The following is a 12,421-nucleotide window of genomic DNA, read 5'->3' on the forward strand; positions in this document are numbered from 1 at the left end:
AAGAAGAAAAAGGTTAAGATAAAAAGTATGAACAACAAAGTGATAACAAATAAATATCTATCAACAAGAGAATCTAAAAATTAAGTCAGAATAAACTGGTGAATATAATAGAAGCAGGGGCATAGAAAGGGAATGGACTGACAATTCTTGGGGGGAAAGAGGTGTGGGAGGTGCTGGAAGAGACTGGAAAAAATCATACAACTATGGAAGAGGACAATGGGGTGGGTAAGGGCATGGGGTGGGATGGGAACCAGGTGAAGGGGAGCTATGGGGAGGGGGCAGAAAGAGGAACAACTGTAATAATCTGAACAATAAAGATTTATTTAAAAAAAATAAAAAAATAAACAAACAAAAAAGATTTGTGTGTCTTCCTTAGATTTTGCTTTAAGTTCTGTGGAATGATTTCATTTTATTCTGCTCCCCTTTTCGGTCATTCACAGGATCCTGTGGTCTTTGACACGGGATCCGAAGGTGGATTCCCACCAACATGTGGCTCTATTTTGAATGCGGTTGCTTCCCAGAGGGCAGTGTTACTCTGCTGCAGCAATCCTGTGTCTTAGCCCTGGATTTCCCGAGTTCTTTTTAGAAGGGACATACATGTATCTGTTATGTCACACACATAGGTTATTTTCTGGGCAGAGAGAGAGTGTGTGTTCTCTGCTCGGAGCTTTCACAAAATCACTCTCATGAATCAAAGAGAAGTCTCAGCATTCATACTAAACTCTCAACAAAGGAAGATGGAGAGGTGCAGTGTAGCTGACGTGTACTAGATGTCAGAAGAGCAGCACGGAGCCTGACAGCACTAGCCATCAGAAAAACAATCAATGACTTGGGTTATATAGATTAAAGATTTCTATTCAGCAAAACTCACTACAAGTAAACTCAACAGGTGGGTAGCAGAATGGAAGAAGACATCTGCAATGTCTTCGACTGAAAAATGCATCAATATCTGGAATGCAAACCAACAAGAAAGAAAATTGCAATCCCAACATGAAATGAGGCAAAATATGTTAACTGGCAAAAGCAAAGATGAAAGAAAGAGAAGAAAAAACTCAAACAGCTGGCATGCCTATTAAAAGAGATTTAAAATTATTGGTTATTACACACATTCAGATTAAACAGTGCCATATCGTTCGACAGTGTGAGGCCAGCAAAATTAGAGAGCTGGGTAATGCTAAATGTTGGTGCGATTGAGGAGAATCCTTAAGCATGGCTGGTAGAGGTGAGGACTGGACAGCTCTGTTGGAGAACACGCAGATGTGTACCTCAAGACCTCCGTTTCTTGCCAGATAGATGTCTCAAAGAAGTCCTCCTACACACCCCTCAGGAGAGGCTATTCAGTGCAGACTGGGGGCTGCGAGTCCGTCACTGAGACAGCGGAGAGTAAATTACGAAAGATGAACACCACAGAGTTTTATGCAGCGTTCGAAGCAACAGACTCAATAGCCACAGAACAACATGGACAGATCTTGAAAAACGGAATGCTTTGTGAAAAGAAGAAAAGGAAATATGAGATCTACGACAAAATGCTATATGAATTAAAAATGAATGCTCACAAAATAACAATGCACATTGGGTGAGAATGCATGTAAATAGACATTCATGTTAAATCCCATTAAAATGGTTGCTGTGGTGAATGAGAGTAAGCAACGGGGGCAAAAGAGAATAAATAAAACAAGAGTAGGGTCTTGCCTGGACCAGGGACAATCATGTGCAATGAGCTGAGGAGTGTCATGAACTCATCTCTGCCCTGCGGTCTGAAGCTAGGTCGGAAGGAAGGTAAAGAGAGAGGGAAGAAGAAAGGGAATAATGAAGGCTGCTGGTGGTGGGAACAACAGCGGTCTCAGAAGCAAGATAACAAGAGAGGGGGAACACAAAAAAATAGTTGAGTTTAGCCACCAGGAATCCTAACAAATCCTGAGGGTGCGGCGGTGTGTGTGTGTGTGTGTGTGTGTGTGTGTGTGTGTGTGTGTGAATCGTGAACTTCTGGTAGTCGTTCTATATGAATAAGAAAGAAAAGGGTGATCCTAAAGAACCAGATTTGGGAACTTCTGGATTATAAAATAATTAAGAAAGCACTACCTATCATGCAAAGAGATATCTTTCCTCTGGTGGCAGTTTAGTCAGGAGCTGCCGGGTGTTGAGGGAAAGGTGAAAAAAGTTTTGAGGCAAAGGTGGCATGTGCAGGAGATGCCCTCTGTGGGTGGTTTTGGTCAGCAGGCTGTGGAGGGGGTGTGAGAATGACACTGAAAGTCTATCACACTATGAAAAACAGCCTCTGTGCCTAAACTAATATTAAAACTGGGTTAGTGGTAACACATGTTCATATCCTCCTCAGTTAAAATATAAGATAGCAGTACCTTTGTTTTCTTCCAATTCTGTACCATCCCAACGTGCTAATGAAGAGCCTGAAAAAAATAAAAAACAAATAATTTACCACAGCAAAAGACACTTTTTAAAAAATATATATATTTTATTGATTTTTTTTTTTACAGAGAGGAAGGGAGAGGGATAGAGAGTTAGAAACATCAATGAGAGAGAAGCATCGATCAGCTGCCTCTTGCACACCCCCTACTGGGGATGTGCCCGCAATACCTTGGTTGCGGCATGACTGGAATCGAACCTGGGACCCTTCAGTCCGCAGGCCAACACTCTATCCACTGAGCCAAACTGGTCAGGGCGACACTTTTTTATTTGAAAAAATGCACACTGTATCAATATACTATACATATATCACAAAAGTTATAATACTTTATTCTTATCTTCAATTCTGTAATATAAATTTTCTATTATAAAAATACATTTACCTTTTCTTTTAGGATGTCCAGCTCCTGAAAACAAACAAAAAACATCACTGTAGCAAAAAGATAATTTTCATTTGAATAAAATATACACAGAGCATTTTTAGTTTAGACATTGTTTAACAATTTAAATTTATATTTACAAAAACATCAAAGTAGCCCTAGCCGGTTTGACTCACTGAATAGAGCATTGGCCTGGGGACTGAAGAGTCCCGGGTTCAATTCCGGTCAAGGGCATGTACCTTGGTTGCAGGCACATCCCCAGTAGGGGGTGTGCAGGAGGCAGCTGATCGATGTTTCTCTCTCATCGATGTTTCTAACTCTCTATCCCTCTCCCTTCCTCTCTGTAAAAAATCAATAAAATATATTAAAAAACAAACAAACACAAAAGTGGACCACAGTATGCCATCTTCCTTTGATTTTTAGTCCTGCATTACAAATGTTTCATCTTCTATTTAACACGCCAATTTCACCACACCAAGGAAATCATTTTAACTTGAGATTTAAAAAGAGATTTGTACTTGACCTTCCTTAGAGGGGGAAAAAATTAGACCCTTTACAGAAACAGAAGTAACAATGACAGTTGACTATATTTTTTTTTACAGATTCAAGAAATTGATAAGAAGAGTAAGCATTATGTTGTAATCATTCCCTAGTAGGGGATTTTAAAAAATTTATTATATTGTGTTCTTTGACCTTAAACTTTAGAGTTTTGAATCAGGAGGAGAAGGAGGAAAGAGAGGGAATAGGGAAGAAGGGGGAAGAGGAAGAGAAGAAACAAAAAAAATTATTGTATGGAAGGAGTGAACTCAAATAGCTTCAGAAAAAGATGAATACTGTATGATCTCATACCATGAATCTAAAAAATCCAAACTCATTGCACAGAGATTCAACTTGTGGTTACCAGAGAAGGGGTAGAAGAGGGAGAACTGGGTGAAGATGATCAAAAGGTACAATTTAGTTATATCTATTCATAACTACAAAAACTTATATTACCTTTACAACCAATTTCATCATCTCCTGTAATGCAATCCACCTCACCATTGCACTTATGCTGTTTTGGAATACAAACACCCGATTTACAAAGGAAACTTCCACCTTGGCACCCTATGCAAACATAAATAGAAGAGATTTGGTTTTCTTTTTTTTATTCTTAAAATTGAATGAGATGGAATCTTGATTCAAACACATTAATTCTACAAAGACATTTTTAAACAGTTGGGAAAATGTATACTTTTTTAGTCGACAAAAAGTTCTTTTTTAGTTAGAAGGATGCATTTTGGGGGATTTAAAGGCTAAATTGATCTCTACCTTTACAGCATAGCTCATCACTTTGGTCTCCACAGTCATTGACACCATCACAGGCCTTATTTTGAGGAATGAGTTTCTCATTCACACACTGAAAGGAGTCATTTGTTGAAGAAACTGTAAAGTAAGAATTGTCATTGTGAAATTTTTTTGTGGAGTTGTGGGTGACATGCTACTTACAATTTTGGAATAATGGGGACATGAAGATAAAGTCAGGCATTAAATAAAAAGAAATATAAAATGTATCAGTAGCATCAACATAGTCTATATTGTCAATAAGGAAAATAAATACCAAAACTGGCATATGAAGGCCCTGCCGTTATCTCTGAAAACCAGTACTTCCTGTGTAGGTCTGTATTTGCTGAGACTGGGGCAAGGGTTCAGGAATCAGGAGCACTTGCTGATACTGGCAAACATTAGTCCTCATCCTTTCTTTTCATGCTACTACATTCATCCTCACCCTCACCACAAGACTTACTTGGGTAGTGACATTTACATTTTGGTGGTACATTTTTAGCACCATTAAAGGCTTTGGCCTTTAACACCATATACTAGTATACAACTAAAATATTCCCATGTCAGGATGAAGGAGAAAGAGTGGCCTGGAAATTGAAACATGGATGTGGCCACAAATATTTTAAAGGAATGTGTATTGGCTGAAAGTCTCAAAGGAGAGCCTGAGGTTTCTTCTGATGTTTGATGGACTTGTGCTTGCTGTGTTAACCTTAATTCAGATGTTCAAGGAAGCAAAGGGGAGTCAAGCAACTCTGCTTCCCATATAGAAACTTGGACAGAATGAATATTTGAGTGGCAAAAAGGTACAACAAGGGAAGAACACCAATTTAGGTTCATTCCAAAACATGATTTTGCCTCTGTGACTGGTGACTGGGTATCCATCATTTGTTTGTTTCTTACAGGCTTGGTTTGAAATAAATAACCTTGAAGAAAGGAAAAACATCAGGCAAAGCACTCTACCAACCTGCATCCTGTGTGTAACACACCACACCAGCTACACCCCGGTTACTGTTAGTTTTTCTCTTAGTAAAAGTACATTCAGTCAAGCTGGACTCGAATCCTTGACAATGCACCTGCAGACATTCAGTGGCACTAGTATGGAGATCTTCAGGGAAATGAAAGCTTCCTTGAATATCATGAGCTCCTCTGCAAATAGAATATATGAAACATTAGGGTAAAGTAATGAATACTTTGCATTTATAACCTTACTGTAGCAGCGGTTCTCAACCTGTGGGTCGCGACCCCTTTGGCGGTCGAACGAACCATTCACAGGGGTCGCCTAAGACCATCCTGCATATCAGATATTTACATTACGATTCATCACAGTAGCAACAGTACAGTTATGAAGTAGCAACGAAAATAATTTTATGGTTGGGTCACAACATGAGGAACTGTATTTAAAGGGCCAGAATGTTGAGAACAACTGCTAGAGGAAAGAGAATAGAGTGTTTTCTACATATGAGAAATAGCTTGGACAAGATGCGTAAAAGCATCAGTATCTTCACCTGTAAATGGGAATATAACTATCTCACCAAGTTTTGTAAAGATTAACTGTAAAAATCCACTTAAACTGACTAGCCAGGTTTCTAAACATGGCAAGCACTCAGCAAAAACTGGTTTCCTCTCCTGTTTCTTGTTAAGGAGGATGGCTTCTTCTTCCTCACCCTTGATGTTCCTTCCAACTTGAATTGTGCCATTCTTGACCTCTCTTCATCTTTTATTTCCTCTGCACTCCAGGAAAGGGAATGGATTAATTTTGGAAATATAAATCAGGCAAGGTGAGCCCAGCCTTTCCATTTGGTGGGCAGGCGGAGTGGGCCTTTTTGCCTGCCCCATGCTGGAAGGCTTACCATGTTGGCCCCATTGTTGCCTAGGATCTGGGAGGTTAAATTGGTTTAATTTTAGCAGGTCCATTTTTCCTTTACACTAAGCTACACAATTAATCTTTAACAGTATTAAGGTGATATTTTGGCATCTATATGCCATTTCTTGGACTTCTCAATTTGTTCAAAATTTGTATGGGCAGGAAGCTAAATATCCTAGAGGTGATGATTTACAGTGAACTATTCCAGGACAGTCAACTGCTCTCTACTTCTCTTTAGAAGCAGATGAGAAAAATGGATATAAGAAAAAATGTTGAGCAGCCTGGCTAGTGTGGTTCAGTGGTTGAGCATTGACCTATGAACCAGGAGGTCATAGCTCAAATGCTGCTCAGGGCACATGTCAGGGTTGTGCCCAGGTTGCGGGCTCGATACCTAGTATGGGGCATGCAGGAGGCAGCTGATCAATGATTCTCTCTCATTGTTGATGTTTCTATCTCTCCCTCTCCCTTCCTCTCTGAAATCAATAAAAATATACTTTAAAAAAAGATACTTCAGGCAAATACTAGCATAAACAAAACTAAAGCAGCAATGGCAATATAAATATCAGATAAATTAGCATGAAAGGCAAAACAAAGAGAACAATATGCGTATTTTTAATAGTTTCAGATCCATAATGAGGTAACAATAGTCATGAAACTGTGCCAAACAGCATCAAAATATGAGAACAAATGGGAGCTCTTTGGGGTAACCTGACAGGTGAATAATTTGAAAAAGCTTTCAACCTAAAACTATCTAAAAATATTAGATAAACTGTAATAAAAGCCTACAATGAGCTCTCAAGGAAGTGAGGGAAATACCCACTGGCTCAAATCAGAGAAGTCTGGCAGTGAGCTTATGCAAAATATGATGAGAACAAAATAGTGAGAGATCAAAGACTAAGTTTATGATTAGGTTGAATCACAGGTTGTGGGTCACAAACTGTTGAAAATCACAAATACCCTGTGACTCAATTTAATGACAAGAGACTCTCATTGAGGAACGATTAACAGATACAGTTGAGGAGGAAGAAAATGGAATCCAGACTTACGGAGTGAGATGCAAGAAGTAACAAAAACCAGGAAGTTGGTAAAATCAAGTCAATCTGAGCAAGCACTGACTGAACAACAACAACAATAATAATTGCTTATTCTATGATGATAGCAATTAACTTCAAGGACATATTAAAATAAGGTGGAACTAAATACTGGAAACTTGATAGGGTAATGCTATTCTTTGTATCATTCCTAATGAAGGTGAGGCCTTGCTAAGTCAAGGATTCACAGTGTCAATGTAAAGATAGACACTGAAGGAATAGAAATAGAATGTATAATTTCCAAATCACATGGAGGAAAGAAGGGGGGAGATTAAAAAAGCAACAACAAGTTTATTAACCTAATAGATGTTAGTAAAAGAAGAAACAAGAGCACAGAAAAGGCAGGATAAATAATAAGCCCAAAATAAGATAAGAAAAATAAATTTAATAATGTAAATAATCACAACAGTGTAAATGGACTCTTCAGATAGTGATTGTCATGTTCTGTTTAAAAAAAAATCTAGATATATGCTGTTTGTAGGGGACATACTCAAAATATAAAGACACAGAAAACATATAAGTGGGAAATGATTTGAAGAATGCAGTTAACAAGCCTGCTTATTCTAATGAATAACATATCCTATATAATAAAAGCCTAATATGCAAACTGATCAAATGGCAGAATAACCAGTGGAACAATTGGTTGCTGTAATGCACGCTGACTACCAGGGGGCAGATGCTCAACACAGGAGCTGCCCTCAGCCCACAGGACCCAGGCCAGCCAAGGCAGGTGCCAGAGGGGCCCCCAATTACCCCACCGGTCGCCCTGCAGAAGAAGGCAACCAGCGAGGGTGGTGGGGGATGGGGCCGGCAAGCAGGTGGTGCCAGGCTGGCCAAGGTGGGTGCCAGCGGGGCCCCCCCATCACCTCACCAGGCACCCCACAGATGGGCCCTCATCACCAGCCAGGCCTAGGGACCCTACTTTGCATGAATTTCATGCACCAGGCCTCTAGTCTATTATATAGAACCCTGCACATGAAGTATTTAAAAATATATTTGGCACAAATCAAGTCTCAACAAATATTTAAACAATTGTCATTAGATAGAGACATTCTCTGACTACAATATAATTAAATAGAAAATCAAGAACAAAAAGCTAACTAAAAGCAAACTATTCATTAGGAAAGGAAAATAACTTCTAAATTATGCATGGGTCAGAGATTAAATCATATTGAAAATTAGAAAATATTTTGAACTCAACAATAAGTAAAATCCAACTATGGAGGCCAATGGCATGCAGATGAAACGTTAGTTAGGGCAAAATGTGTACCTTAAATGCCTATCTTAGAAAAAAGGAAACATTGAAAATTGATGAGTTAAATATTTAACTCAAGGAATTAGAAAAATTACATACAGAAAAGAAGATAGAGCCAAACATAATAGCAGCAAAAGTTAATGACGTTGAAAATAAAGAAACAAGGAACAATTTACAAATATAAAAATAAAAAACATTGCCAAAACCGGTCTGGCTCAGTGGATAGAGCGTCGGCCTGCGGACTGAAGGGTCCCAGGTTCGATTCCGGTCAACGGCATCTCCCTGGGTTGCGGGCACATCCCCAGTGGGAGATGTGCAGGAGGCAGCTGATCGATGTCTCTCTCTCATCGATGTTTCTAACTCTCTGTCTCTCTCCCTTCCTCTCTGTAAAAAATCAATAAAATATATTTAAAAAAATAAAAATAAAAAACATTAATCAAATAGACAAATCTATGCAAAGTTGATCAAGAAAAAAGGAAGAATGCATAAATAAATAATAATAAGTATGAAAAGTAGACACCAAATAGATGAGGAGAGACAGACAGTAATAAATGTTTGCAACTCTCCAAATCAGCAAAGAATTTATATCCAGATACTTTAACAAACTTCCAGTTGCTCTGTGCTCAGCAGTGTTCTAAGAGCTAGTCCATTATAGGCACATTTAATCCGTCTAACAATGCTGGATTGAGGCAGGCAGTTCATATTCTCAGGTTGCATATGAGGAAGCTGTGTCAGGTAATCAAAAAACAAATAGTTGGAACAAGAAAATCAACTCTGAGGAAAACCCCTGACACAGGCACTCACTGTTTGAATCCAAGGTCGAGGCAAGCCACATTGGCCTGCGTTATGCTCCAACTGTCATTACATATGAACATTTTCTCATCTTGGTCTACAAGTTTTACTTCAACAATTCCCTCTGAATCTCTATTGCCATGCTTCAAGGAAATGTTAAATTGTCCTAAAATAAAACCAAAAGAATGTGCAACGTTTAGGCATTCACTTTTTTCCTCTTGATGAAAAGCCTTTAAATAACAAAATACATCATTTAAAATTAACTTTAAACACCATGAAGATTTAACAAGGAATGGTAAGCAATCATTTTATGAGGGCTTATTATGTGTCACTGGCTGTGCTACACAGTTCTTTAGAATATTACAAAATCCCCACATCAATCCTATGAAGATTCGGCCGATTTATCCCCATTTTTACACACGAGGAACCTAAGTTCCTCCATTTTTATACATGAAGTTAACTTATTTACTCAAGTAGTGAAGTCAGGAATCTGAACCTACCATGTCAGCGATTTTCAACTGGTGTGCTGCAAGAATTTGTAAAACATGCAATACCTGACTATTTAGTCAGGGGCACTGACCTCTTTTCCCTTAGTCAAATAAAAAAAGTGACCACAGCCAACACAACAGCTGTCTGGTGTGAATGAGTCAAAAATATAGCTATTTTTTTCTGTCAGATAGGCAAAAATTTTATTTTTTTGTGCGCCGCAGAATTTCATAACTAGTTTATGGGTGCCATGAGATGGAAAGGGTTGAAAAATCACTGTACTATATTGAGCTCACTCCAAAGTCCATGCTCTTAAAAGTACACCAAACAAATAATGAAAATGTAAGCCAGGTTTGTGAACTCTCATATATTTAAGGTCTTTAATGGTTCAAGAGAACAAAAGTCTGACACTGACAAAATAATCTCTACTATTGCTTTCCGGATTTCCAACATTAGTAGAGATGGGCTCAAATAATGAGCTTTATTTCTCCTTTTCCACAGTACTTCAGCATCTTAACTCAGCACCACAAAAATATCTAGGTGACTGCAAACTGTTCTGAGGTGTCAAGTATGCGAGGTTGGAGTATGTCCTAGGTCAGCAGTGGCCTGAGCTCCCCTTGGATCAGGGCTGGTGGGGTTGGGGCCAGGGGCTGGTGGGATAAATGCTAGAAGAAATGACGGGCTGGAGGTCCAGAGGAGAGCTCCATATCAGGACCAATCTCATGTAAAGACTTTTTCACTGGGTTCTGAACCAAGTCAATGACCTTTTGGGTGGGGACAGTTCTGAAGGGCTGGGCAACAAAGCATTGCAGGATCATTAAGGGGAAGACTGGCCTCGAGTCCTCAGGCTATGGACCCAAGTTCTGGCTACATTCTGATTTCTTTAGTTATCACCCCAATTGTTATTGAGACTAGAGAGAATTTTGAATTGTCATCATAACATGTTGTAGGAAAAGTATTTTCTGATAGAAAGTATGGTAGACAATTTCTTTCTTTCTTTTTTTAAAACATTTTATTGATTTTTTTACAGAGAGGAAGGGAGAGGGATAGAGAATTAGAAACATTAATGAGAGAGAAACATCGATCAGCTGCCTCCTGCACACTCTCCACTGGGGATGTGCCCGTAACCAAGGTCCATGCCCTTGACCAGAATCGAACCCAGGACCCTTGAGTCCACAGGCTGATGCTCTATCCACTGAGCCAAACCGGTTAGGGCAACAATTTCTTTCTTATATCATAGAATAAAGTAGGCTTTTCCTGCCCAGGCTGGTGTTGCTCAGTGATTAGAGTATGGGCCCGTGCACCAAAGAGTCTCAGGTTCGATTCAGGGTCAAGGGCACATAGCCTGGGTTGGAGGGATCCCCAGCTCCTCTAGGGCAGAGTGCGGGAGGCAACCAATCGATGTGTCTCTCTCACATCTGATGTTTCTCTGTCTCTCCCTTTCACTTTCTCTAAAAATCAATGGGAAAAATATCCTTGGGGGAGAATTAACAACAACAACAAAACTAAGCTTTTCCTACCTGTTGCTGTACATGCTCCACTGTTTAAAAACTTTGCCTCTGGATAAAGACATTCGTAACTCTTTTGCTGGCAGTAAGTCTGGAAGCTTCTCCCGTTGGTTGAACACACTGTGGTGCCATTCTTTGGGCACTGGTAAGGGAGTTTACAGGTGCATTTCCCCTTGATGCACCTCTGCCATGGATGGCAGAAGACTTTATGGCAGAAGAGATGTGTATATTTTTCAATTAAGCACTTTCTGTCCACCAGATCCTCCTGAGGTGTGTTGGATGCCAAGCTTACCTATAAAACACAAATTAAACATTAACTTAACAACAAACCAAAATCTTCTTTTTTGAAGATGAATAAGTGAAGAAAAGGAACAAAACAGACTCACTTACCCCATAGTACAAGGGGAATGTGGTCTGGCTGTTTCTGGAATTAGAGAAGCCCAGCTTCTAGTGCAGCTTGGGCACTTTCAGTTGCCCTCATGAATGTGAGTTTCCTCATCTATAAAATGGGGATGAGCTCTTCTATTTTGCAAGGTTATTACAAAGATTAGAAATATGCATATAATGCTTGACAGGTAGTAGACATGAAATCAATGGGAGCTATTATTATCCTAAAGCAAGCATAACATTCTGCCTTTGAAGAAATCAACAAATCTCATCAGTCATGTTAAGGAGGAGCAAATTTGATGCTAAATACAGTCTTACTGGTGGCCTGGTGCACTGATTCATGCTCATTGAAATGAGCTTAATTAGAAGAAATATTTTAATATCACTATTCGCCCTTTCTCTATAATAGAAGTATCAACCAAATTAACGATCAACGACACATGTGCAGTTGGTACCAGCAAGAGCTTTATATGCATCATGTATGCATGAGTCAACTTAGCCTTTTATATGTATAGAATAACCTTGTTTAGTTAGACCTGCCTTTTGGTTTAGCTAAACTTTTTCCAGCCCAGTGAAGTGCCCCTACTTCTCTTTCAGGTAATTCTCAGCAATACATTAGTAAATATCAACATGAAGCAAATTATTATTGTAGATCACGCAGGGAGAACAAAGGGTAAAATATTTAACTGCAGCAGTGTTTGACTATATTCTGTGCAGTGAGAAAACCTGAAGTCATTTTCAAGTTCCACCATTTCTTACTTCTTGTCAGTCGGGTCAAGTTTCCAAACTTTTAATTCTCACAGCCAATTGGCCTGGAGGTCAAATCCCCCCCAGTGTTACCTACAATAATCAAGGCTTAACTACAACAAGACTGTGCACAAAGACCACAAGGGGGTGCACCAAGAAAGCATAAC

At 39.2% G+C, this 12,421-nt stretch overlaps 1 protein-coding gene across 1 annotated transcript in view; it reads right to left on the bottom strand.

Moving 5' to 3' along the window:
• The window catches only part of CFI (complement factor I), a 43,704-nt gene that overhangs the window by 14,501 nt on the left and 16,782 nt on the right, over nucleotides 1-12,421 (bottom strand). Inside the window, exons 3-9 of the mRNA XM_015566681.1 lie at nucleotides 11,133-11,412; nucleotides 9,139-9,292; nucleotides 5,089-5,270; nucleotides 4,113-4,226; nucleotides 3,798-3,908; nucleotides 2,808-2,831; nucleotides 2,361-2,408 (exon numbers count right to left, since the gene is read on the bottom strand). Coding sequence (XP_015422167.1) covers nucleotides 2,361-2,408; nucleotides 2,808-2,831; nucleotides 3,798-3,908; nucleotides 4,113-4,226; nucleotides 5,089-5,270; nucleotides 9,139-9,292; nucleotides 11,133-11,412 — 913 coding nt within the window. The remainder of the gene's footprint in view (nucleotides 1-2,360; nucleotides 2,409-2,807; nucleotides 2,832-3,797; nucleotides 3,909-4,112; nucleotides 4,227-5,088; nucleotides 5,271-9,138; nucleotides 9,293-11,132; nucleotides 11,413-12,421) is intronic.

This window comes from Myotis davidii, unplaced genomic scaffold, assembly GCF_000327345.1.
Source record: "Myotis davidii unplaced genomic scaffold, ASM32734v1 scaffold283, whole genome shotgun sequence".
Classification (NCBI taxonomy): Eukaryota; Metazoa; Chordata; class Mammalia; order Chiroptera; family Vespertilionidae; genus Myotis; species Myotis davidii.